This window comes from Cadophora gregata (assembly GCF_030347475.1).
Source record: "Cadophora gregata isolate MNR1 chromosome Unknown scaffold_1, whole genome shotgun sequence".
Lineage (NCBI taxonomy): Eukaryota > Fungi > Ascomycota > Leotiomycetes > Helotiales > Ploettnerulaceae > Cadophora > Cadophora gregata.
Genome location: NW_026695924.1, coordinates 1,583,479 through 1,608,204, shown reverse-complemented (window position 1 = coordinate 1,608,204; position 24,726 = coordinate 1,583,479). Strand labels below are relative to the sequence as shown.

At 47.2% G+C, this 24,726-nt stretch overlaps 8 protein-coding genes across 9 annotated transcripts; 5 read left to right on the top strand and 3 right to left on the bottom strand.

Annotated features, from left to right (window-relative positions):
* Nucleotides 1-5,299: 5,299 nt before the first annotated feature.
* On the top strand, nt 5,300-6,793 carry ONS95_000531 (uncharacterized protein; the record flags this gene model as incomplete). The annotated part of the gene is made up of 2 exons (XM_058493689.1): nt 5,300-5,819; nt 5,874-6,793. 2 exons carry the CDS (start codon nt 5,300-5,302, stop codon nt 6,791-6,793), a joined length of 1,440 nt encoding a protein of 479 aa, XP_058363890.1.
* A 1,963-nt stretch (nt 6,794-8,756) lies between these two features.
* On the top strand, nt 8,757-9,512 carry ONS95_000530 (uncharacterized protein; the record flags this gene model as incomplete). Its single annotated transcript, XM_058493688.1, has 1 exon — nt 8,757-9,512. One exon carries the CDS (start codon nt 8,757-8,759, stop codon nt 9,510-9,512), a length of 756 nt encoding a protein of 251 aa, XP_058363889.1.
* A 1,507-nt stretch (nt 9,513-11,019) lies between these two features.
* Nucleotides 11,020-11,916, top strand: ONS95_000529 (uncharacterized protein; the record flags this gene model as incomplete). The annotated part of the gene is made up of 1 exon (XM_058493687.1): nt 11,020-11,916. The coding sequence occupies one exon, from the start codon at nt 11,020-11,022 to the stop codon at nt 11,914-11,916; it is 897 nt and encodes a 298-aa protein (XP_058363888.1).
* Nucleotides 11,917-12,883: 967 nt separating this feature from the next.
* On the bottom strand, nt 12,884-14,154 carry ONS95_000528 (uncharacterized protein; the record flags this gene model as incomplete). The annotated part of the gene is made up of 10 exons (XM_058493686.1): nt 12,884-12,898; nt 12,957-13,085; nt 13,144-13,176; nt 13,235-13,241; nt 13,307-13,350; nt 13,396-13,481; nt 13,557-13,626; nt 13,691-13,846; nt 13,920-14,033; nt 14,098-14,154. The coding sequence occupies 10 exons, from the start codon at nt 14,152-14,154 to the stop codon at nt 12,884-12,886; spliced, it is 711 nt and encodes a 236-aa protein (XP_058363887.1).
* Nucleotides 14,155-15,436: 1,282 nt separating this feature from the next.
* Nucleotides 15,437-16,246, top strand: ONS95_000527 (uncharacterized protein; the record flags this gene model as incomplete). The annotated part of the gene is made up of 1 exon (XM_058493685.1): nt 15,437-16,246. The coding sequence occupies one exon, from the start codon at nt 15,437-15,439 to the stop codon at nt 16,244-16,246; it is 810 nt and encodes a 269-aa protein (XP_058363886.1).
* Nucleotides 16,247-16,889: 643 nt separating this feature from the next.
* ONS95_000526 (uncharacterized protein) lies at nt 16,890-18,637 on the bottom strand. Of its 2 annotated transcripts, none has more exons than XM_058493684.1 (2): nt 17,736-18,637; nt 16,890-17,650 (listed from the first exon to the last, which is right to left on the bottom strand). In XM_058493684.1, the coding sequence occupies exons 1-2, from the start codon at nt 18,413-18,415 to the stop codon at nt 17,641-17,643; spliced, it is 690 nt and encodes a 229-aa protein (XP_058363885.1). In that variant the 5' UTR covers nt 18,416-18,637; the 3' UTR covers nt 16,890-17,640. The 2 variants fall into 2 exon arrangements, with proteins under 2 accessions (XP_058363885.1, XP_058363884.1); XM_058493683.1 differs by having other exon boundaries at nt 16,890-18,391; nt 18,462-18,637.
* Nucleotides 18,638-18,853: 216 nt separating this feature from the next.
* RAD5 (DNA helicase rad5) lies at nt 18,854-24,465 on the bottom strand. Its single transcript, XM_058493682.1, has 2 exons — nt 19,277-24,465; nt 18,854-19,229 (listed from the first exon to the last, which is right to left on the bottom strand). Exons 1-2 carry the CDS (start codon nt 22,654-22,656, stop codon nt 19,151-19,153), a joined length of 3,459 nt encoding a protein of 1,152 aa, XP_058363882.1. The 5' UTR covers nt 22,657-24,465; the 3' UTR covers nt 18,854-19,150.
* ONS95_000524 (uncharacterized protein) lies at nt 22,817-24,419 on the top strand. The gene is made up of 2 exons (XM_058493681.1): nt 22,817-23,036; nt 23,085-24,419. The coding sequence occupies exons 1-2, from the start codon at nt 22,870-22,872 to the stop codon at nt 24,079-24,081; spliced, it is 1,164 nt and encodes a 387-aa protein (XP_058363883.1). The 5' UTR covers nt 22,817-22,869; the 3' UTR covers nt 24,082-24,419.
* Nucleotides 24,466-24,726: the final 261 nt, after the last annotated feature.

The following is a 24,726-nucleotide window of genomic DNA, read 5'->3' as shown; positions in this document are numbered from 1 at the left end:
AGTATTCTTTGATATCATCATAGATTGCATATTCACAGTTAGGAGAGAAGATATTCATTTTGGACGTCGTTCGATCTACCAACTATCTTGCAGGGCTCAAGCCACTGCAAGACGCTGATGGTAGTGATTTTTTACAGAAAGAGACTTGAATCTCTTATTCAAGTAAGCGCAAATTATAAATACAGACAAGGATCGCTCTGTTTTAGTGCTTGAATTTTTGGAGATGCATTGTTAAATGTCAATGGTTGTTTTTTACGAACAATCTTGCAGTGAGGTGTCCTCCAGCTTGCCGATGGACTACAATAAATTAGCTGCCTGATCTCAAGGAAGGAAAGCTTCACCTTCGAACTTCAATATCTAGTATGAATACCTGAATTGGCTGTATTCAATTCATGCTACAGATATGCCAACTTTTCCTTGGAACTTATAGGTATTATGTTAACTTTGGCAGGAAATGCGTTAGTCCAGGAACAACTACGTCCACTACAGGCAAAGCAATGCCTGCAACGAATCATTCCCGTCCAACCAGTTCAGGTCTACTCGCCGTAAGCATCTGCATTCAATCAAAGCTTATTATAGTTCTTGTGTCTAGAAGAGCTCTTGGTATCAACTTGCAAACCATTCTTGTTTTTTCGCGCATGTTGAGTAGACGACCATGACACACAGAAGACGTAGATCCTGAGCCCGTACAGAGATTACCTCGATTTCTGGTATTAAACTCCACGTCTTTGAGAAACAAGTAATAATATCAAGGACGAAACGCTAATAGTCATCTGAGTAGGTTCATGATACATCACTCATCGTCAGATCTTTCTGGTGAAAGGTGCCAAGGGAGAACAAATCCGCTTGGAGAGACGAGTTCCACGAAGAGCATATGGAGCTAATTGAATGATAATCTTCGTTTTACACAGTTCTATTGATGTCTATCGTGGAGGTTACACTTGTGGTGAGAATTAGATGTAGATTTTGCGACACAGGGTTGTTACAGGAAGGGAGGTGTCTTGATAGAGCAGTGCGTCTGAGCTAGAGAACCTGGAAATGGATAATGAATAAACCTGCTACTATATGCACACTTTCGGTGTATAAGAGATGTGTTGCATACCAAGCAGTTATATACTCAAGTTTGGAGACAGAGTCAAACGATCTTGCAAGAGTACTCCCAGCAACTGGCAAATGACACTTGCCAATTACACCGAAATAGCTGAGAGTCATCTACCAGGTTCAACATGTAACTACTCACAACAGACGAACCGTAATTCAGTCGCATCGCTAAACGGATTGCGGAAGAAATGTACAGAAGAAAGCATCCCATGTTTTGATTTCAAATGCCAAGCACGTGTTTTGCTTCGCTTCTGGTTGAACCCAACAACAAAGCCAAGAACTGAACATCCAGTTCGAAACCAAACGACAAAGTCCACAGGGAAGTCTCGAAAGACCGCTAAGGCACCCTCCATCCAGCAACGCAAGAACCGAAAAATTCCTTCATTCGAGAGTCATATCCCGAGCCGAGCCCGGAGGTCGGCCCGGTGGCATGACATGACTGTTCTGTACGGGATCCATGGATTCCGGCAAAGCAGCAGCCTTCAAGCAGTAGTACAGCAGTCCCCAAACGGCAATAGAACCCCGTCGGCTTTCGCTTACACATGATGAACGTCAACAGTAATGCTGCTGAGCCGCCTGCCTACATGCACGATGATGCTGTTTAGACTACGAATTTGCCTTGAAGAAGTACGAGTTTTCGTACTGAGGGATCGTGGAGGGATTTATGGCTAGAAAAGAATAAATCACAGAATAGGGGACTCGCAAGATGTGAAGAGTTGGAGGTGGCCGATACGCACTTCCCTCCGTCATCAGTTTAGTTAGTACCTTGGTTGATTCAGATGAAGCTAATATTTAACGCTTCGGGGAGGACTCGCTATTGTTGGCGCCTTGCACTGGAAGCCTGAGCACCTAAAGTGAGAACTGGTCTGAAAAATATATATCCAAGAATCCATCTATACTCCCAAGATGGAAAAAGCATTTCCCGATCGCCTCACCTTGAATGCTACATCGATCGCCCACCTGCCTGCCTGCCCGCCCGCCGACGGGCGCCCGTCAGATGGCGCCTACGGGGAAGTAAACGGCGCATTCCCAGTGGGGGTCACTAACAAACTTTAAAAATATCATAACCTTGAAGTCTTGAATTAATCATCATCCCCCCAATAATCCACGCAATGCACAGATCACATTACGAGCCACTCCTTCCATCAAGTGGATATTCCGAGAAAATCTTTTTCTCCCAGCTTCGAACTCCGTTTGGCCATGGCACCAATTTCTCAATGCCGTGACCAGGGAGAATGGTTAAGAGAGCCAATCGGGATATTTACCTGCTGCCAAGATCTTTTAATGGGGACGTGTGAGAGGAGGGCGCGAGCAGGGGTTGGCTCGGGTATCCATTTCATCTCCAGCGCAGGGCTGGAGGGGCGAGGGGGCGGGCTAGAAGGTTGGAAGTTCTAGAATTTCTTCACACGTGCATATTCTGTGGGCGGAGTGGATTCTATCGAGTAATTCTCGAGTAAGAGGTGCAAGGACGTGTGTGAAGGACGACGAAGTGTTGGATGATGAGAATTTCGTGGGGTGCTGGAAGGAAAATTCGTTGAACTTAACTACCTCAGCTGGCTGTTGTGAGAGTAAGGGGAGGAAAATTTAGCCCAGGTCGGAGGTGCATCACTCTTGAGAGATACTTTGGGATGACGGAGGGTCGGCATTATGTAATGAGGCTGTAGTTGTGAATGAAACGTGCTCCTACACGAATATGAGGCCATTTATTGACAGGTCAGCTATATTGAGAATGGGAAATGGTTGGGTTTTTCTATTACGGAATCAGATGCACGATTTTGGACGCATTGAGACACAAACCATGTCGTGCTTTGCTTTGCTTTATTTCTTTGCCCGGGAGGCTGATCCCATGGTGCGAAGCTCGAGGCATGTGGCTTGAAGTTTGGTTTGGTGAGAGCAGGCACATGACCCCTTCCTTCCGAGGAGATGCAAAGTCGAGTATCAAGTATCAAAAGCTTCATGCCGCAAATTGCGGGGTGCGTCGACGACGAGGACGCGAGGACGCGAGGACGCGAGGACGCCCAGCAGTGACGATCCGGTACTCCTGGCTGATGAATACTGTAGGACGCGTGGTACTCTTCCCCGCACTTTGAAATGCTACAGTAAAGTTATGAGCTACTGGACGCCACGTAAAGCGTTCCTTGATGAATCACTCCATTATTTGCTGGTCTGCATTATTTTCATTATTGGAGCTGGATGGTGTTGGCTGACCACTTGGTGGTGATGCCATAGAGGCTCGGGGTTAGATGCCGAGACCGGAGGGGCAGTCCGACAGTGTTCAATTGTTGCTGGAAGCTGGGGAAATTATAAGGTACCTTGGCACCGCACCGTACGAAGAGACAGCCTTCTGGTGGTTTGTACGGCCATTTATTGCATCTTTGAATACCGAGAATTCTAGATCCAGATCCGATTATCCGTGCTGCAGTTCGGGATTCGAACACATGATGCTTTAAGAAAGCATGACGACCAGTCAATTGTGGTGTGATCAGTACTTTGATACTTATTGAGTCCACTGATCACAATCCGTAGAGGCGCCGCACGTCGTGGATTCTAGAACAAGTCAGATCTCCGCAATGGCGAATCGAGCCAGAGTTTGACGAAGAGTGGGTTTCTGTTTGAGGAAATTTCGAAGTCTTTTTTCTTCGAGTACCCTCACCCACCATCGTGAGATCCACTTCAAAATGATGCGACCCTTGGCGGCGGGTACTCAAAAGTCAAAGTAAAAAAGGAAGTCTCTAGTGGAACAGTGAGCTGGCATGAGGTGAAATGGAATATGATGCGTTTAACACCCAAGCAGGAGTTTGCAGCATGGAAGTGAGTTGTTGGATATATAGCCAGCCAGTTGTTATCGTTTGTACCCAACAGTCATGTTGCTGTTGTTGACTGGACAGGCAAATTGGGCAATGATGATTTGTGATACCAATCGGATACTGAACCCGAATTGCCAACACTCACTGTCATGTCAGTCAGCCCAATTTCAAGTTGTAAGCTGGATCCTGGCTAGCTAGCGTTTGACGTGCGCACAGTAAGGAATTGTGCGAGTGCGTAAGCCAGATGGAATTGAGTTAGTGATGAGCAATAGCTGCTTCCCTTCTTCTCAGCAACATGCAGCTTTCAGCAGCCATGGAAGGGAAGCGGTGGAACTTTATGTCAGGCGACCTTGACCACGTAGAGTTTCCAAGAATGTTTCGAAAGACTGCGAAAGTCTTCACTCCAAAAGCCTCAGATGTTGCTTGCGGAGGTGGCACGACCAGCACTGTTGCCAGCTCCATCACAATGCTCAATATCTCCGTACTGAGTATGGTATGAGCTGCCCTGCTTTCTTCTCCTTTCTGCTCGCCTGTTCCTGAAAACAAAAGAGACGAGATGAGTCGAGACAGCAGACAGGCAAGGAGTCGTCGTACAGTAGAACAAGACCCATGACCACCAAACGTAATCGGAACCAGGGTTGAATGCAACAAATGCACTGCACTGCACTGCACTGCACTGGCCAACTGATCCACTTCCCATACAATTTTCCACTTAGACTACGAAGTATCAGCCGTTGCCATCTGGGGACTGATGACCTGAAGCCGGCCTCCAGCTGTTACCCAATGCCGTTTAGGCCGGCGAGAGCATGACCCCAGGCCCTGGCTACTTGTACGAAAGTAAATTTACAGCGAGAAAATTCAAATCGAGCGGCGGCGGGCTTGGTGGAGTCAACAGCCCTGCCCTGCCCTGTCCTGCCCTCAGATCAGATCAGCTTCCTCATGCCTGCGCCCAAGAGCTCAGCAACGAACACCAGTTGTTTGAGCACCAAACGCGCAGGACACGTTCTTGACTCTGTACCCGGCCTAGGCCTGTGTCTTGGAGCCGTCACCGCTCCCAAATGGTGACATCGTGACACATAATTGCAAGCCCGGGCGAAAAAATATAAGGCTCTGGTGCCCCGCATCGTGAGGAATGGCTCAAGTCCCAAACATAGGTACATTGCACTTTATGTCTGCAGGACAAAGAAGCCTCTTGCCCTCATATTCCTCCCAGCCCGACACTCGAACACCACTCCCTCTCACACAGAACTCAGAAATACTTTCAACACATTTTCCGTCCTTAACAAACGCCGAAACTTCGATTTCTTGCGCCAGGAAGGACTTTCCACACTCGTCATAGCTGCAAGGGCGTTCTCTCCGCATTTTGGCGTGCGTCTCGTTCTTTCTCCAGGATGCCGCACCGGGTTACCGCTGGAGTCGCAACCTTTTTTCGCTCCCACACCAACTCTTTCGATATCTCAACAGATCTGAAGAAAGGTCCAAAATCCTCCAAGCGGTCGAGTAGCAGACCTTCACTTTCAACCCGATCTCCTTCATCCTCAGGATCCTCGCTACATTCAGAGGACAACAGCGTTAAGATGCCGACTAAACGCCTCTCTTTGGGCCTTCACTCCCCAAAGACTTCTCTTACCAAGATTCCACAACATCACAATGCCTCTCTCGATGTTCTCATCGAATCCCCTCCTTTGGTGTTCTACGGTGCTGCAGCAGCGAGTTCCGGCGCATTACTTTCCGGCCAACTACTTCTGAACATCAATGAGGACTTTGTGTCGTTGGACGACTTTAAAATGAAGCTGGCAATCGAAGTCACAAGAAAGAAGCCCTTCCACGCTCACTGCGAAGAGTGTGCACACCAGAACACCGAATTGCAAAATTGGAAGTTTATGGAGGGACCAGCGACTCTGCGACGAGGTAAGTCGCCAAGAATAAACAAATCCCCATACGACCCTTGCTAACATTTGACAGGCGAACACACATTCCCATTCAGCTTTCTTTTGCCGGGGCACTTGCCAGCGACTATGAAAGGCTCCCTCTCTATAATCGACTATGTCCTCCGAGCAACGGTCACCCCCAAGAATGGCGAGCCGATCAACCTCAAGAAATCCCTCGATGTAAAGCGCGCGATCTGCCCCGCCGAGACACCCCGCAGATCCATCCGTATCTTCCCTCCAACGAACCTCACCGCGAACTGCGAGCTCCCGTCTGTCATCCACCCAATCGGCGAGACCACTGTATCAATGCGAATCGATGGATCCGTGAAGAGGAATGCAGACACAAAGACACAGACACAATGGAAGTTAAAGAGGCTGAACTGGCGGTTAGATGAGACACAGAAGGTTATCTCGCCTGCATGCCCAAAGCACGCTCTGAAGGCCGGCAACGACGAGTCAAAGAAGGGAATCGCACACCAGGATATCCGCACAATTGGACAGGAAGAATTGAAGACAGGATGGAAGGCAGACTACAGCACGCCAGACGGGTCGATTGAGCTGGAATTCCCCATGTCGGTTCGTGGTGACGCGAAGCCAATTTGTGATTTGAAGTCCGAAGATGGCACGGAAGTATCCCACGTACTAGTCGTCGAGATGATCGTAGCGGAGGAGTTTTGTCCTACGAACAAGCCGAATCAGATTACGCCTACTGGTGCAGCAAGAGTGCTGAGGATGCATTTCAATACTACACTTACACAACGAGCCGGTATGGGTATCTCGTGGGATGAGGAACAGCCCCCCTTGTACGAGAATGTCCCTGCTAGTCCTCCTGGTTATGGTGGAATGGTCGAGGAGTACATCGGGTCTCCGATCCCGGATTACGAGGACTTGGAACCACTCGATAACACTGCTGGCTCGTCTCTTACTGAGCAATACAACTCTCTTCGCCTCTGAGCGAACCCTACAATATCTTCGGAGCAGACACAACTCAACAACGCTATTTTTCTTTCTATCATTTTGGCTTGAAGCATTGACGGGCGGGCTATCATTTGGTTTATAACGCATCAGCAATGGGATGGTTTGCATGGAGGATATACCCCTGATCACAGCATTGGAAGAATTGGTCTTTTTACGTTTCAGGATGGCGTTACTTGGGAAGGCATTGGGAAAAGCGAATTCCCTGAAGGGATTGAAATTGGTCAGGGATATTGAATTCACTACACTCTCCTCCTATGGGTGTGAATTGAGCATGGCGTTAATGGGTATAATTGGGATTCGGATTGGAACACAGCACCGCAGAGCACAGCACCTTATGCATAGGATGCGATAGGGATGGAATAGCCTTGGGTTGTATCCCTGATAGTCAGTTAATTGAAAGCAGTAGAAGGAAGAAGAATATTTTTCGAAGGCCCCCGTTGCTGTTTCTGATGCAAGTGACTTAGAAACCGGTAGAGATATCCTGTAATATGGTTATCCGCAAGGTAAAATCTGATTCCGAACATCGTAAAGAAGCTCTATTAACTACGGGGCATTGCAGATTTCGGAGCACTTGTTCCAAAATTCACAACCAGAGGGGCGCTGGAGGGGTAGAATAGCAAACAAACGACCTCAGCTGATCCCAAACAGTGGCATCTGGGAGGCTTGTTGCGCCCTCTTTGGTATTCTGTGATGGAGGAGATCTGATATTTTGTCATTTGTACTTCTTTCTGTCGAATTTACTGCTACCTATTTTCCTTGATTGCAGAAAGAGAAATTCCGGCCCATAGCCAAGCCTAATTGATGGGACTAGGATGGGTAATCTTCTTCCGTCCTTGTGCTATTGAAGCATTGATATGGGTCTCAAACTTGGAAACCTCTGTCTTGTGTTTCGCATCAAAGTCGGTTGAATGCTCGGATATGTCTGTCATGTTCCTACCACTCTTTGAAAACCGGATGGTGCTGTTTCGTCTGGATCGGTCCCAATGATCCCAAGAGGTATTCAACTTGTCGTCTCGACCCTAGGTGCTCTCTAGCTGTTTAGTGTTTCTCAAACAGTGAATCCATTCCGGTCCGGTCCGGCGCGGTGCGGTGTGGTGATCCGGTGAGAGTCGTGGCTACCCGTTCTGTCCTTCGTGGCGCTAACGCCCACAGAAGCCTGCTTCTGAGTATACCTTTGTACACCCAACTTCAGCATCACCGACTTTCAATACCAAATACCTAGGGGCTGCAATCCTCCACAGCAATCAATCCTTCCTTCCACTCGACAAGACAGAGTCTGGAATCCTTCCTTCATTAGAAAAGTGACGGGCAGTACAGAGTCGCAGGTCACTTGGCGGTTTTCCTTCGATTCTCAAAGATTGGTCCCTTTGCTGCGGAGGACGCCAGCTCCCAAGGTCAAAGTATACCACGCGTGTCGACGCGCCGCCTTTCCTTCCTCAAGAAAACACGCGTATTCACTCTTATACCTTTCCGAAAACCCTCAAGTGCTATCTCACGGTACAGCTCCTCCGCCAGTCTTCTCCCGTCTGGAAATACGCAGATACCCAAGGATTTGCCCACAATAAGGTCCATCCCGAGCCAGTGTGAAGACTTCTGGATCGTTCACAAAGACACCTGTACTTAGCGGGCTCTTACTTGACTGAAAGTTTGTTCTATCTTTTGAGACAGATGACAGAAGCTCATGGTTTCTAGGCTTATACACTCTTTTTCCAGCCTTGAAACACGTTTCCTCCAATCAGGTACAGCAACTCAACGTTCAAAAGCTATTCAGTCTGATAGACTTGCTACTCCTTCATTGTTGTCCGTCGTTTTAGACCAGACCTCTGGCACTTTGGGTAAGCTTCTAGCCGCTGCCTGCGAAGCCCTGTCATTTTTGGGGTCCAGGCTTCAAAAACCCTTAAGAATACTCTGATATTTCTTAAGTATCCTCCACGACATCATGCCACCCTCAATCTCTGAAATTTCACTGCCTGTCGAGCCCCAGCTGTCGGCCAAGTCGAAGTTGCGTTGCAGGACCGAAATCATCCTGAGAGTCAACAGTGCTACGTCCGCTAAACTCGTCCATTTGACGCAGTTCACAATCTTCCCCAAGTTGCCTGGAGAGTTGCAATTTCTGGTCTGGCAGAACGCAATTTTTCCACGTGTCGTCACCCTCAAGCCAGGAAAACCACAACTTCCTGCGCTACTGCATGCCTGTCACGATTCTCGTAGAGAGTGCATTTTGGCAGGATATCAATTTTGGATCCGGGATATGAATACGGGCTTTGTCATATCTCCTTGGCAAGATATCCTGCTTCTCGACAAGACCTCATTCGCCGACTCGATGAGCTATCACACCCACTCGATCCATACTTTGAGATGCAAATCAATCAAGCGTTCTATGTTCAAATCGATTGAAAGACTGGCCTTTAGTGTTGACGAGATCGTACGAATCTGGAAGCTAGAATGTATTCACTGCTTCTTCGTTGGCACACTTCGGGACTGGTTCCCCCAAGTCGTGGAGGTCATTATTCTTCTCCGCCTTGGTCCTCTCGGCTCCACCTACGATGACTTGTACGAGGTCACTAACAGCACATCCAAGATTCTGGATAACCACATCCGTGACATCACAAAACAGTTCAAGCATGCTCAGGATTGTGGTTTTTGCAAGGGCGTTGAGTTGAAGTTCATGAGAAACGAGAAGTGGATCACCTAAAGGTGGTGGAAGTGGTGATTAGGACGGATATTGTCTTAATATGACCAGTCTGATGCCACTGTTGGCAACAAACGAGTTTCATTCTTTCCAGCTGGACTCTTTTATGGTGGGACTTGCATTTGGTGCTGCATTGGCTTTTCCAATATCGCGTTGACTTGCGGAGGATTCATGAAGGATGCCTGTCTGATTGTGTCCGGGATATGGTAGAGCACTTAGAATTGGCTTTGCATTAGCTTTATTACTTGCATTACTTTATGGGGGAACATGACGAAGAATGCTTGTCGGATTATGTATTGATATCTGCCAGAGTATCCACCTTTGAGTGGTCTTTGTTGAGCAATTGAATTCCCTAATTATTTGCAATGGACACTATGAACTATACTAAGCACCCTTTCCAGAGACATAATACTTATTTGGCTCTTTCAATGACTTCTCTGATTCATATCTGTGACTTTGTCTTATTTTCGCTGCTTTCCATTGAGACTCCCATCTTCTGTACCGCGTATGTAGCATCTGGAGGGGCGAACACAGAGATCGACGATATCATCAGGGAGCAAATACAGCACAGAGCTCGAATCCTGCTTCATCTGAGCTCGACTTGTCTCACTAGACCTACAGGTAATACCGCATGACTAATAAATTACCTGTAGCCGGGCTAATGTAGCGTGGCTAGCTTGGCTAGCACGGCTGGTTCGATCAAAAATAAAAATATCCTGTTTCCTCTAAGGGGTAAGCTCTTGAGATTCTCAGTAAAATGGCTGTCTATAGATACCCACTTGAAAAGTATGATTGATAGCTTTAGTTGTGTTTATCAGGTGTGCGGAATTCAAGAAGATGTGCAATGTTGTTACGTAGACATAAATCAAGGTTTCAGATCTGCGTTTGTGGCTTTTGAGAGAAAATCTTATGAATATGAATCAACAATAGAATGTTTAACAAAGCCTTTAAAAAATCTAGACGTGCTTCGGTGATTGTTTCTGATCTTCGGGCTGGTAAAAAAATGCCAAGGAAATTATCCGCATGGGGTACATTAAGCGAGGTCCTCTGCAGCACAAGTAAACAAAAACAGGCAGCGTGTAGATACTGATCCACGATACCGATTTCGCTATCTGCGATACTCAACTCGGATCTGTGTGTCAGCCTCTAACTCCTGCGGCAGTCAATTCACTGGTACGCGAAGCCTAATTTCCTGACAACAGGCGCGAATCAAAGCTGAGAAAAGCCCACAACATCCCCAGCACCTAGACCAGATCTACCTGTGGGTGTTTACTGTTCATAAGAAACATCTCCTCCATCAAAGTTTTTTGTTCTTTCAATTGTTCTGAGGCCTAGAATTGTCTCCAGATACAGAGGCTCAACCCCAGCATACGCTCTTCTCCGTTTGAAAGCCATCGCAATCGAGCAATCTGCCCACGGTCAAGGTACGTGCCCCTCTATGCCCACATCACTGAAATAACGAGTCTTAACTAATAACTTCTTGTAGATGTCAACATCCACCAACTTTACAATGCCTGACCCGGACGTACCTGAGGTCAGCGACGATGACGAACTCGAGTTCATGTTCTTCCCCAAGATGCCTCTCGAGCTCCGCGACAACGTCTGGAAGCATACCATCATTCCACGACTCGTCCATTGGCGTCCTGGTGGAGGAAAGGCCCTCGGCGTCTTCTCTGCCAACAAGGAATCCCGCAAAGCAACCCGCACCAAGTACATCCTGTGCCACGTCCCCTTTCATCGCCATGGTCAATACTCGATCTTCATCAACTTCAACATCGACACCGTCTACCGTCACCAGCAAGGCCTCCCCAACATGGTCCGCCAGTACAACTTCCCGTGCGAAGCTATTGATATCCCTAGTGGCCTCAACACTTCGAAGGTTATCAAGGCTGATCTCTTCTGGAATGTCCAACCCTGGATTCCTTTCATCAAAACCCTTACCATCGACCTCGAAGCCGCAGCAATGTCCAATCGTCGCGCTCACCCTCAAGTCTACGGCGCTACTCAACCTGTTGCTGCTGGTCAAAGCATCTGGGTCAAGATCAAGTGCATGTGTCCAGATCTCGAGGAGTTGAATATCTTGGTGGGCAAGTTGTTGGATAAGGGTGTCAAGTTGGAGGATTTAGCCGTGATACGGGATTTCGCAGAGCTGGAGGAGGAGGATGACGCTTTTCATGCTCGGAGCATGCGCGCTTTTGTCAAAGCCATTCGTGAAGAGTATCAGACACTTCAGGATAAAGGAGACTTCCTTGGTCTAAAGTTGGCTTTTGTAAAACAGATTCGTAGTGGCGAGGCTAAGAAGCAGGCAGCCACAGGAATTCTTACTGCTGACGATGCTCGTCCTGGTGCTACTGTCGAAGACTGGGACAATGCTGATGAACAGTTCGATGTTTCGGCGGGCGAGTAGTAGGCCCATAGATGCTTCTCTGAGATTTTCCTTTTGCAAGCTTGTTATCACAACTGGACAATGTAACTTGACAGAGTTCATGAAGGGTGTTGTGGTTGCATTCTATTACTGGTGAAGCTTTCTTTCTAGTGTGGTCTGAGAGCTGATATGTTTGGTCTCCTTCTCAAGGTTCTTCAGCATTGGATCGAGATCAAGTACGATAGGTTCATGAATAACGAAATGAATTCTCTTCTCAGCTTTGTTACTCATTTTGGCCGAATGACATTGTTGGCACAGATAATGATGGATAGCTGTGGTGCTTCCTGCAGTCTCACGGGTACGCTAAACACATAGCGCCAGACGAGATTATACCAGATGCAGACTTCATATCCATGCCTCGAACTTGCGAACAGTCCCCCCATTGAATACCCTAGAATGGGTGTCAAGCTATCAAAAAGGGCGTGTCACGATGTCGAATGTTTCATCATAGAGTTTTCAATCACTCTATTCAGATTCCGCTTGCCCAAGCTCCAAGAGCACTTCTGAGGGCCACCTTATTCCACAACCCTGAGAACCGAGATTCGCGATGATGAGCTGAGTTTACTCCTGAAGAGTTCCAGAATCACATATCCTGATGGTTTTAAGCTGCCTCCAGTAGTGCTGGCAGAGAGTCAAAATGTGAACCAGCTCTTTATCGCTCTACAAGTCACGGGGAAATTAAAGTTACGAAAAGAATTCATTCCATTGACCCGTCTCCGTGAGGACAGACGTGTATGAAAGAATAGTTAGGCAGCATCAGCTGTAACAAAAAGCTCAAAGAGTCTGAAATGTCCCGGATGGTGTTCGCAAAACTTGTGAATTCCACCAAGGTCATATCAGGAAAGAAAACCACTGTTCCGTGTGCTCGCCAAAATTATCTACCCTTTGAGAATATCCAAGTAAAGAGTCTTCATCCAGGAAATTCTTCTTGGGGAAATCAAGGCAGCGCTTAACAGTTGGACCACTTAGTAATAATTAGCTCGGAAGATACGGATTGAAGCGTGCGCCAGCTTTGTACTTACAGCAACGACGACATTGTATGCCTTGTTACCAGCCCATTGCTGTCCCTTCACATGGGGCCAAGTTAAGTGAGGAGTAGGGCTTTCACAGTTTTCGGTGTCATTCACAATGTCTTGGGCGAAGGTTGAAATCTACTGATGAGTTAGGTCTGTCCTTGCAGAAAGTTTCAGTACCAAATGAATATCTTACCCAATTGCAAGGTGCTGATAAACGATCTTCTTGCTGTTGAAAGTTAGATTAGGCTCTCATTAGATTAGCACAGATATAAGCTAGAACGTACATCGTTACTAGAGAAAATGCTCAGTTAGTTCCTTTCATTCTATCTGGGATAAAAGAGCAAGAGGGAACTTACCACAAGGTAATACCGGCGTGCCAAGAACAGCTGATACGGACGCACTTCAACCATTAGCAGATTTTCTTGTATGTTTTGACGCAATGTACCTGGTGAGCACTGGCGGTGCAGGCTGCAGTGACCTTGTTCAAGTAGTTGATGCCTTCCTGGATTCTACGCGTCTGGCAATAATCCCCTGGAACATGTCAGTCAGTGGCTTTGCTGAAGGAGTTTCCAATACATGTCTAGCTGTCTTTCCAGGATATCTTACACTTGTCGCACAGAGGACAGGCAGGGGTGGACTCGTTCGGAGTCTTCTTTCCTCCACAGTATCTCATGCCCTGTAGTATATTTTCAGTAAAGAAATTCTTGCAGTATAGGAATGTCGGAAGAGCAGGGACTTACCTTGCCATCAGCTGGACTACCAATGATCAACTGGGTATCGCGAGCAACAACACCGGGAGAGGCAAGAGCAAAAGTATCGAGGAGTGGAACGTCGTCACGGGCAGCAAGAGACTTGGTGATACCGGGATAGAGAGTTTCGGCGTGAGCAAGGACCTCCTACCAAAGGACATCTATTAGTCGCTCACTTGAAGAAAACATCACAAAAGAAGGATGCAAAAGGATTTCGAACCTCAATAGTACCATCGTAGGTGATCTCGTGACCATCAATCTCACCATGGAAACCCATGGTACCCCATGTGTATCCAGGTGGGAGCTCGTCAGCAACGAAGAGACCCGCATGAACCTGTTGGCCGGACTTGTTAGTAAGTGGTCAACGTGGAATACATATCGTGGAAGGTATGACGCACCATAGGAGTGGTAAGTGCGACGAGCATAATGCTCAAGAGCATCGTAAGAACTTGCATGATTACAGAGGTATCGAAGGAAGTTTCTGTTTGTCTGAAGAAGATTTGTTGAAGGAGTGGTGTGGACAGTGGTAGTCTTCAACGAGGAAGAGGTTGTTGAAGAAGGAGGAATTATGAAAAAGCAGGAAGAGGAGGGGGTTTTTATAGGAAAGTAGAGGAGGAGAGCTTGGTCGTGGTCTCATTAGCCTGGCAAGATTTTGGAATGCTCATTATTCAATTTGATCAATTCATCTCCTAAAACAGGAATCAATTTGCCTCAAATTTGAATTTGCAGACGGGATGGGAAAGAATAGCCATCGTGCTGTCTAACGACTTCAAAGGGACAGTCGGCGAGCCCGCTTTAAGACAACAATCTGCGTCAGAAATTTTCTAGGCTTATCACTGGTAGTTTCAACGTAACTATCTACACAAATGAAGTTTGGAAATCGACAATTCCAGCCGGTATTTTCATGTTCTCAGTGTCAACGCTAGCCCCATTAGGCAATAACAGCAGCAAATTTCACGCGTTGCATTAACTTGACACCAGGCAGTGAGCAATATTAAATGGCAGATTAAATTAAACAGCTGATCAGTCAAGTGTCATCATGAGGAAGCATGTTGGGTTGTGCTTCTTCAAAGACTGTTGGTGTGTGAGCGAGGCAAGGAATCCAATATCTTTCTATGTGTGTCATAAAGAACAGCAATATGCCACCTCCCGATAAGCTTGTGAAACATCTAGCTGTGACAAAGACATTCGTTATAACACATACTCTTAACTTCCCTTCCCGGACAGTACTCGTGGCTTGGCACCGCATTTCAGGATCGTGCTTGCCATGCGAATCCTTGCATGTCGCATTCCACTTCACCGATAGCCAACGTACAACATTCTCTTCATTGACATGTTCTGTGGCCAACTGTATACCCAATTTCAATATTAATCGGAACTAAATTGATTTCCACCCGATTCCGGTCATCGACTCAAGCGACATATTCAACTGGTAGAACAAATTTAGCTTGAAGAGGGACAACTAATTCTTGTCAGTAGCTTCCTGGAAGCTCAGATGCCATGACAGTCGATAAATAGGGTATGAGTGTGTCATATAGAGCATTCATTCCTGTAGAAACAGCACTGGCATCCATAGAAAGGCTGTGTTTTGGAGGCGTCAGTGAGCAGTGAGTTAAGTCCCATCCTACCTTGAGCAAGCTTTCCCTATGACAGCTTTAGTTACTGACAGCTTCAAAGTTATCCCCAATAACATCAACATATTTCGCAGATGAGATCGAACAGACTTAGAGACTCAACATGGCCACTATGTCAAGCCACTCTCTCGAAGAGCCTGTTAATACATCAACCTCGGATGCCCTAGCGGCAAAGCCACGAAGCGTAACCACCCCTCCAAAGACAAGCTGCAGTTCCTGCAGTTCTCCTCAAAACTATAAAGCAATCTCGGCACACCACCTTCCCTTGAAGGGGTTCTCACAAGATGCCAATATGTTCTCTAAGTTTACTCTGTTCCCAAAACTGCCACTGGAAGTACGATTGATGATCTGGAGGTACTCGATTCCAAGATTCGTTCGACAACCAACGAAGACCCGCTCCTATCCACCTCTATTCAATACCTTGAAGGAAGCATGCCGAGTAGCCAACTCGAAGCATGAAGCTGAAACGCTACTTTCGAAGCTCAACACAATCATCCACACTGTCGACATCCCATACTTCGATCTGTTGGATTTCTTAGTTGCAGGCAAGATTCGCAAAGCAAAAGAGGAATTCTCGGTATGGATGAGCACTACTGATACTGTTGCTTTGACCATCAATATGAAAAAGTACACCGAACTCCTGTCAAGTGGAATTCGAAGACGTCGGCTGATCGGAGACTCCGTCAACTCTGTGATCAGAGCTCTTCCGCTGAACGTGAAAATAATGTTGATTATCTTGGACTACAATGCGAGTGGCACGATAGGAAAAGAATCACCAATCAGTGACATTGATTCTGCTTGCGAGCCCCATTTGAAGCCTCTCCAAGCTATGATTTCCGAAGCGCTATCACTAGGAGTATTACTTCATAGATTTGTGGTCGAGTACAAAGCGGTTGGAAAAGAGAATCAGTGATTTCGCTCTAGGAATTTTCATGTGGTAAACATCCCATGTGCCCGGAGTGAGAGATCGAGTCGCTACGCACAGATTCAATGAAGAGATAGCCATGAAAGAACATAATTTTCGAATTATACAACTATTCTGAGACTTCTAGTACAAATTGCGCGTCACTCTCAGCGAAAATTCTAGTAAAGAACCCCAGAACCCCAGATTTGACAACATTTTATGAACATATCCTTGGTCAGGCCTGGCTCACCAGAAGAAGAATGATAAGTACACGCAAAGCAATCCAAGAAACCATCATAAGTGAAGTATGAGCAGTTGTACTGCGATAATCGTGCATTGCAGCCCATACAGACAGAATTGTTCAAGTAAGTAAGAAGTCGACTCGCTTACGCGACAGATTGTTTACTTCTAGAAGAGAAAGTTATTGCACATGCTACTGAATGGAAAGATGTAAAATGTTGGCATTAAGCACTGGTGGAGTTCATAGAAGCAAGGGGAGGAATTGTTGCGGGACAATAGACTTACACATTTCAATTCACGTAGAGCCATGTGTCGCTTGGAAGAGAATAGCGCCTGTACAAATCAGCTGTTACACTTCGAGGCGCTAGCGCCGCGAGTAAGCAAGAAGGCTTGTTTCGGCGAGTTTCGCTGTCTTGAGTAACCAAATCAGAAGGATGTGCTGCTGAGACTTTCGAAGTAGATTGACTAATGTAAGTCTCTTGACCTGAGATTCATAGTACCATCAAGCTTATGAGAGCCGTGCTTTGTATTTTATGTTCAGGAATGCTGGTGTTAGGTCTTTCTCTGAGAAGGGGGTTTGATGGTTCATTCTGTGAGGGGGGCACTCCGCATCAAGGCAGTTCATTAGGCAGACTTCTGCTTGAGCCTCACGACTTTACTATTTCTTTGTAAGACCGGAAGGTTCAGTCTCGAGCTCTAAGTCGACAACGGGCAAGCCTTGGAAGGATTTACCAATTAACGTTTTTTCCTGAAATCCACAATCAGTTTATCCGCTATTTAGTTACCTTCTCAAGATTTCGCAATCCTTCTAGCAAGAATGGCACTATCTTTGGTTAAGCTCTTGAAGTCATGGGCATCAAGACATGCCTGCCGACTCATGGCAACAGCCCAAGAAGCCCGTTCCCTCATTTCTGCCTCGGTGTAACCAATAGCTTCTTTCTGAGAAATATCTCCACTTTTGACTCTAGCCAAGTAACCACACAGCAGCTGTACGTCCGTGATGCCGTGATTTGCTGCTTCTCCTCGATACATTGTCATCGCATGGGCAGCATCCCCAAGTAAAGTAACTTTCCCGTCTGAGTTTGGCCATTCCAGACAAGGCCACTCTGCGAGTTTGACTTCGGTGACTTCCGTATCTTCGGGAATATTGTGTACAGCAACTCTTAACCTCTCCTAGAAGTCGTTAGCCAAGAACTTCATCCTCTTCAGCTTCTCCTCATTTGTGGCAGGGACTTCATCAGCTGGGCTGCGGACAGACCATGATATATTGAGCTGAGCAGAATAATACTGCTCAGCTCCTTGCGATTTGTTTACTTCGGGGGTGTCCAGAGTTGCAAACCACATGTAATTACCCGTCTCCGGGTGACATCCTTGGAATAGTAGTGGATCAATGGCTCGCAGAGGCTCCATATCTTTGGCAAGCAATTTCAAAGTTACTCCCAGGAAGCGAACAGGCAATTGGCTCAATGCACCAGTGTCTGGACAAAGGGTTCTTCGCACCCTCGATGTTGCTCCATCACACCCGATAAGCAGATTTCCTTCCACCTTTGATTCATCCTCGAATTTGACTACCACGAAATTCTCCCTGACCTCGAAATCGACAAACTTCTTACTCCATCGAACATCAATGCCGTCAAGGAGTAGCTTTCTGAATTTCTCCCTGTGAATACGGAGGCGGGGAGCTGGAGGGATCTGAAAGACCGGTTCTGCATTGGCGAGGTTCAAGAATAGGAACTGGCCAGTGTCGTTTCTTCCTTGTTCTGGATCTACTTGGATCGTTTTCAAACGATCGAAGAGCTCTGCTGGCAGGCACTTCTTAAGGGCAGGCAGGGCCCAATGAATCGTGATGCCCCACCCGTGACTACGAGATTCGATGTGCTCATCTCTGTCAAAGATAAGAAATTGAATACCTTCCTGGATGAGCTTCAGCTTCGTCATGCACACGCATAGTAAAGGCAGACGTGATGTAGGTAGTCCAGCTTACTCTCTTCAGCGCCTGTGCAAGGACGAGGCCAACAACACCCGCACCCACGATGACAATCGGAAGCCTCGACATTCTTGTGAGAGTGTATTGTGGTCAATCTGGCTTCGGATGGCTAACACGCCAAAGAACGGTGATGATGAGAAGCACTTCGAATGCACCAGTAATCTGACGCTGATCTGAAAACAATTGTTGTACGTCAAGCCAAGCGTCAGCATCGCTAGGAGCACACCATAACCCGGTAGGGAAAGAGGACTCATGCAGGCTGACTGAGCGGCCGGTGGATGGAAGACTTGCCTCCAATTCCGAATGCGATCAAAAGCTAGAATCAAAATCATCTAGAAGAAAATACAATCATTTGTATTCTATCTGAAACGTTAGAAGGTAGGGAGATGCCTTGGGTATCTCGTTTCCCTTGAACAAAGCCGACATTTAGCATTTGTAAATAGTGAAATTCAGTTTATGAAATGGAATACTGAAATGCGAGAATATGCGTCGCTTGGCTTCTTCAATGTTGAGCTGAGACGCATGTGTCCTTCCATTTGGCTGCTGAAATAACCTCTATGGTGCGTGTCGCACATAACCTGTGCCATAACTTCCCAAAGCTCCGTGAAAATGCAGCACACCCAAGCCTCCCATCCATCTTATGTACAGCCCACAATCCTCCAGCATAATACAACCATGCATCTGCATCAGCTGAGAAGTTCCTTGATATCCTCGATTCGCTGTAGCTTCTTCTCTTCGTCACTCATCATGCCTAAAGAACTCGCACTGTTCTTGTTAGCTCATACGATTTATGTCGAAGTTGGGGGACTCACATGAACTTCTTCCGGTCTTGTATCTTCAGCATCTTCTCTTCGATGCTTTCTTTGACAATGAACCTGCATACTTTTACTTCATCTGTCTGGCCCATGCGATGTACTCGGTCGATAGCTTGCGCTTCAACAGCGAAACTCCACCAAGGATCCATCATGTAGACCCTTTTCGCCATGGTCAAGTTTAGTCCAACACCACCCGCTCTCAGACTCAACAGAAGTACCATTCCCTTCTTACTGGCAGTAAATTCCTCAATGACTGCTTTTCGTGTTTTCTGTGCCATGGATCCATCGAATCGGACAAATGGTATGGAGGCTCGAGTGAGGGCAGGTTCGATAAGGGACAGGAACGAAGTAAACTGGCTGAAGACGACAGATTTAGTACCGGGCAGCTCACGTCTGAGGGTTTTGAGGCTGGTCATGAGCGCCCCAATCTTTGCGGACGAATTAGACCCTAATCGCTGCAAGCTAATCTTGGGCTTGCCAGCGAAGCTGTCGGGATGACTATCGTCCTTGATAACCTCAAATATGTCTCGAGTGTTGAGAACTTCTCTACAGTTGAAGCAGCGGGGCAGTTCGCCTTTGTCGGTTTGATGAGTAATGTAATCAAGGAGGCATTTCTTACATGCTGAATGCCAGCACCCAGTGACAGTCTGCTCGATCATCGGCTCTTCTGAGCAGATCGGGCACTCATTGTCGGCCTCATCACGGATTTGCTCAAGGACGTGGGCTCCGAAGACATTTGCATCCGCCGAATCATCTGTGGCAGCTGTGAAACGCTCAATGAGAGACTGGAGGTCCATGTCATCTGCTAATCCACTCGCAGCATCCGCAAGCTCAGCCGCCTCCTCCTCGTCTGCGACTAGGTTCTGATTCCTTGTCAAAATTGGGTGGCAGCAAGTTTGACGAAGACGTAAGATCTGGGCGAAGATGCTGGTGTAGGCTTTTAAGACCGTCCCAGCCTCTACATTCGCAGCGAATGTTCGCTTCGCTCGCGTGAAGATGTGATCATAAACTTCTCTCTCAGGCGTTGACAGCTCAATATCCACTATTTCAACTGTTTTCAATGGCAGGGGCACGAGAGCCTCACCAGTTGGTGTCTTCATGTCTTTGGTACGACGCAGAACCAACGGTTCAAGCACAGTCTGAACAACATCAAGAGCACGCATAAAGTCTTTCGACTCGAAAGGCACCGTGATGAATGTTTTCCAGAACGAAAAATTACTCCAAGGCTCCACTCTTAGGAATCGGACAAGACTAAACAGATCTTCCAGTCGATTGACGATCGGCGTACCCGTAAGCACCCACCGATGCTCGGCATCGATCTCGTAACATGCCTTGGCGGTTTTACTCTGGCGGTTCTTGATATGATGTGCTTCGTCTAGAATGACGCGGAAATACTTCAGAGAAAATAGTCCTCCGTGCGAACCACGATCTCCGTTTCTAGCGGCGACTTGATTGTATTCGGACAAAACCACACCATAGCTTGTAATGATGACATTCGGCGCAGTGGCAGCGTTGGCCTCGCAGCACAAGGTCTGCAGATTTGCCGACTTCTCGGCTCCATAGTATACCATACTCTTCATCGTACCCTCTTTGGAGGCATTCTCAGCCTCGCTTTGCCATTGTGCAAGAAGAGACATTGGTGCAACCACGAGGGTCGTACATGGAGCGGCTTCCACAGCAGACGAGTTTTCAGGAAGTCGTGGCAGGGCATTGACAGAAGAGAGACCACTCCGGATTCCTTGCAGCTTCATTGCAATGTCTGACTTATGAGAATGTATCAGACTCATCATCTCGATTGTCTTACCCAGACCCATTTCGTCCGCAAGAATACCACCCAAGCAGTGTTGTTCTTGGACTGGAAAGTTCAAAGAAAGTTCTCCAGAATATGGATTGACGTAGAACTTATCTTGACTGACAACCTGGGGAAGATCCTTATCGTCCATATCCTTGACCGGCCAGGCATATTCTTCCCACAACGGATGCATAGACTCTTCCCTGTTCTCATCCTTCTCGTCCCTCTCCTTTGACATCATCCAATGCAATGCTTGCTTTTGATATTGACGTAGATCCATGGCAAAAGTCTCGGCGGGTTCAGCCGCTGGAGCGTCAAAGTCAAAAGACTGAGCCTTCTTGTAAAGAGTGTCAAGCTGATCCTGCTCTAACTCCTTGCCGTCCTCTACCTCTTCAGATGGAGGAGATGATCCTCCATTTACTACCGAGTCATCCTTCTTGGCTTTCTGGTTTTCATATTGCTCTGCAACTTCGGCAGCTTGGAGCAATCCTTCACGCTTGTGTTTGGCCGTAGCTTCTGATGTCCTCGAAGGGAGCAACTTTACTTCCTCAAATAGTTTCACCAACGATACTTGACGTAATCGAAGCTCCTTTTCTTCCGGCGATTCTTTCTGTTCAAAAAGTCCAGTCTGGCGGTTCTCAGGCGGCTTGAAACCGCCATTGTCGAAGGCTGATCGAAGCAATGAGCACCTCAACTGTAGAAATACCGTGTCGTTGGTTCTTATCCTCTCTGGTGCATAGACACAACTCCCTTCGAAACGGCACACCTTCTGGTCCAACAGCGTTGAAACCCAGTTCGCAACATCTCTTGAGAGTCTTCCTATTTCCTCACCCCTCGAGTTGGTAAAACGTACAATGACATCCACTCGTTTGGCTGCTGCACTGCCTGGCTTCGGCGCTGCTTGAACCTGAGCTAGTCTGCCTCTGCCCTTTCCAACAGGCACTTTAGGTGGCAATATCTTCTGTCTCTCAATGCGTACAACCTCTCCATGCTTGACCAAGTTTGTTCCGCTCCGCGTTGCCCATCCCTCGACTCCAAAGGCACCCACGTATCGATATTCGGGCATAGCGTTTTTTAACTCATAATTGGAAAATGTTTGCTCAATCTTGGCTGGTGGCGTTTGCTTGTCTTTCAAGCCGCTGGAGTTAGATCTTGCAAACCCATTGATCGTCATCGTCCTCATGTGGGATGCGGTACTCGATACCGGCGCAGCAGTCTTCCATGATCCATCAAAGTACATATTGACAGCTCGTTCCATATCGTCCCCGGACGCCGCCCGCAACTGCTTCAGTATCCTAGCTGGTACTTTGTCTCCCACGAAGCTTTGAAAGGTTTCCTGGTCAAAGCCGATGGGACCATCGCTTCGAGTTGACTCATTGGAAGCAGCAGTCTTCTCTTCTCGGGGTTTTGGTGTGATAAAAGCTTGGGACTGATTTCCTGGGTCTTGGGGCAAGTCTGGGGAAAACGCGTCAACCTCGTCTGGTAAAAAGGCATCGTGGGCTAATGAGCCGTCAAGGATATCGGATTTTTCTGTAAAGAATCTCCTCTTCTTCGTAGGCGGACCTTCCGAATCTGCGAAACTCATATCGATGTTGTTTGTGCTGCTTAGTACATTTGGGTGATGAAGCTGAAATTAAGAAGACGCGCCGGAGTTTCTAGGCACCGCGAGACTCTCGCGTAAATGAGCTTTCACTGACGTCCTTGAACTTTGCTGGGATTTTGTGATTTCTCTCAATATCACTGCCTTGCCGCAACAGCACTGCCTCTCCTGTACTTGTACATCAATGTCTCTGTCTTAATGTCTTATGGATGGGCAGGCGTACGACTGGGGAGTCGGACTGGATTCAGAGTTGGCGCAAAGCGGACATATGCCACAACCTCGTACAGCACTCCAGCCCCCCATCCATCTCGAATAACAGATGCAGATGTTCATGCAGCTCGAACATACTGCGCAAATCTTTTGCAGTAAGCTTTTACCTCCCCATTGATGCAAACGATTCTGACAGGTATTAGGAAATTCGATTCGCCTTCATACACCCTCCAAACTTTTGTCCCTCCCTCTGCTCGAGATGCATACCTTTCAATTCGAGCCCTCAATATCGAGCTTGCTCGAATACCAGATCTAGTCTCAAATCCTACTGTTGGAGCTTTCCGCATGCAGTTTTGGCGCGATAACATCACTCGCACATTTGCCCAGACTCCTCCGAAAGAGCCTGTTGCCATACTACTCTATTATGCACTTCAATCGCTCCAAGAACGACATCCTGGCATCAGTACAAGTGTCATGAAGGGATGGTTCATGAAAGTCATCAATGCAAGAGAGCAGTATATGGATAATAGGCCATACACGAGCATGGAAGCCCTAGAAATATATGCAGAAAACACATACTCTACCTTAATGTATTTGACCTTGGCAGCTCTACCTCTGCATTCTTTAGCGGCAGACCATGTAGCAAGCCATATCGGGAAGGCAACAGGGATTACAGCGGTGCTCAGAGGCCTGCCATTACTGGCTTTCCCACCCCCTCCGAATCATCACAACAATAGTTCTGCACTCGGTGGTGGAGTTTCAGGAGCAAGGCAAGGTTCCGTTGTTTTACCTCTGGATATTATGGCACAAGCAGGAGTTAAGGAAGAAGAGATCTTCAGGCAAGGTGCCGAAGCTCCAGGATTGAAGGATGCCATATTTACTGTGGCCACTCGAGCAAATGATCATTTGATTACTGCTAGGGAAATGGTGAAGAATTTACAGCAAGGCAAAGATGCAGGCCACGATTTCGAACACGAAGGGGAAGAAGGGCATCAGTATCATGAGACAAGCTCTAAGGGTTCATCTCAAGCCGATGAGATTGAGCATGGCTTTGGAGTGCTTATGCCCGGACTTGCAACAAGGCTGTGGCTCGAGAAGCTCGAGAAGTATGATTTCGATATCTTCCGGCCAGAGCTACGATCGCGGGAGTGGCGTCTACCCTGGAAAGGATACTGGGCGTATTCCCAGAGATCAATATAATACTTGTTCCAGCACTCCACTTCTTTCTCGAATTCCTGGGATATAAACGTGCCTTGCTCAACTAATCGCTGGTGAAACTTGCCTCGAGGTCAGCGGCACATAATTTCCGCAGGAAAAGTGCCAGAACAAACTCAAGTTGCTGACCAAAGCACATGAGGAGCTTCACTCTTACAACCTGAGGATGCGCACAGACTTGCCTGCTCCACAGACATCAATGGCTGAGTAAATGAGTCCTATGGAGTTCTTCCTCTTAAGCTTTCCATGCTTATATCTAGCGGCTCTTGTTTTCCTTCATCTAGCCGCCCTTCATACCCTCAAGCTATACTCTCTACAAAATAAAGTAGACGTGATATACCTCTCGCTGAATTCTATTTGAACTTCCCTCTTTACATGTCTTATATGATCCCTTTACGTTTTAAGCAGTGTTCGCAGATTCAAGCAACGTCAGAAGTCCCTCAGCCGGAACCTCAACAACGGCGTGCAGTCGAATTGTTTCAAAGTGAACCGAGGCGAGAGCGGAGAGTGGTGTCATGGCACCATACTGCGGGTTCCAATGGTGTGTCTTGTCTTCTGGTCATCTCAATTGTGGTATTCCCAAGGAGGACTACCATCGGATGTCATCCATCCCTTCAAATCACTCGCTTA

Excerpts from the sequence above, each read along its gene's own strand:
- ONS95_000524 (XM_058493681.1), top strand. The coding sequence starts at position 22,870 with ATGTCTTATGGATGGGCAGGCGTACGACTGGGGAGTCGGACTGGATTC. Across the intron at positions 23,037-23,084 it reads TACTGCGCAAATCTTTTGCA|GAAATTCGATTCGCCTTCAT; the intron begins GTAAGCTTTTAC and ends GACAGGTATTAG.
- ONS95_000526 (XM_058493683.1), bottom strand. The coding sequence starts at position 18,533 with ATGTCGAGGCTTCCGATTGTCATCGTGGGTGCGGGTGTTGTTGGCCTC. Across the intron at positions 18,392-18,461 it reads TTGCACAGGCGCTGAAGAGA|GAAGGTATTCAATTTCTTAT; the intron begins GTAAGCTGGACT and ends AAGCTCATCCAG.
- RAD5 (XM_058493682.1), bottom strand. The coding sequence starts at position 22,656 with ATGAGTTTCGCAGATTCGGAAGGTCCGCCTACGAAGAAGAGGAGATTC. Across the intron at positions 19,230-19,276 it reads CAAGACCGGAAGAAGTTCAT|TGCGAGTTCTTTAGGCATGA; the intron begins GTGAGTCCCCCA and ends TAACAAGAACAG.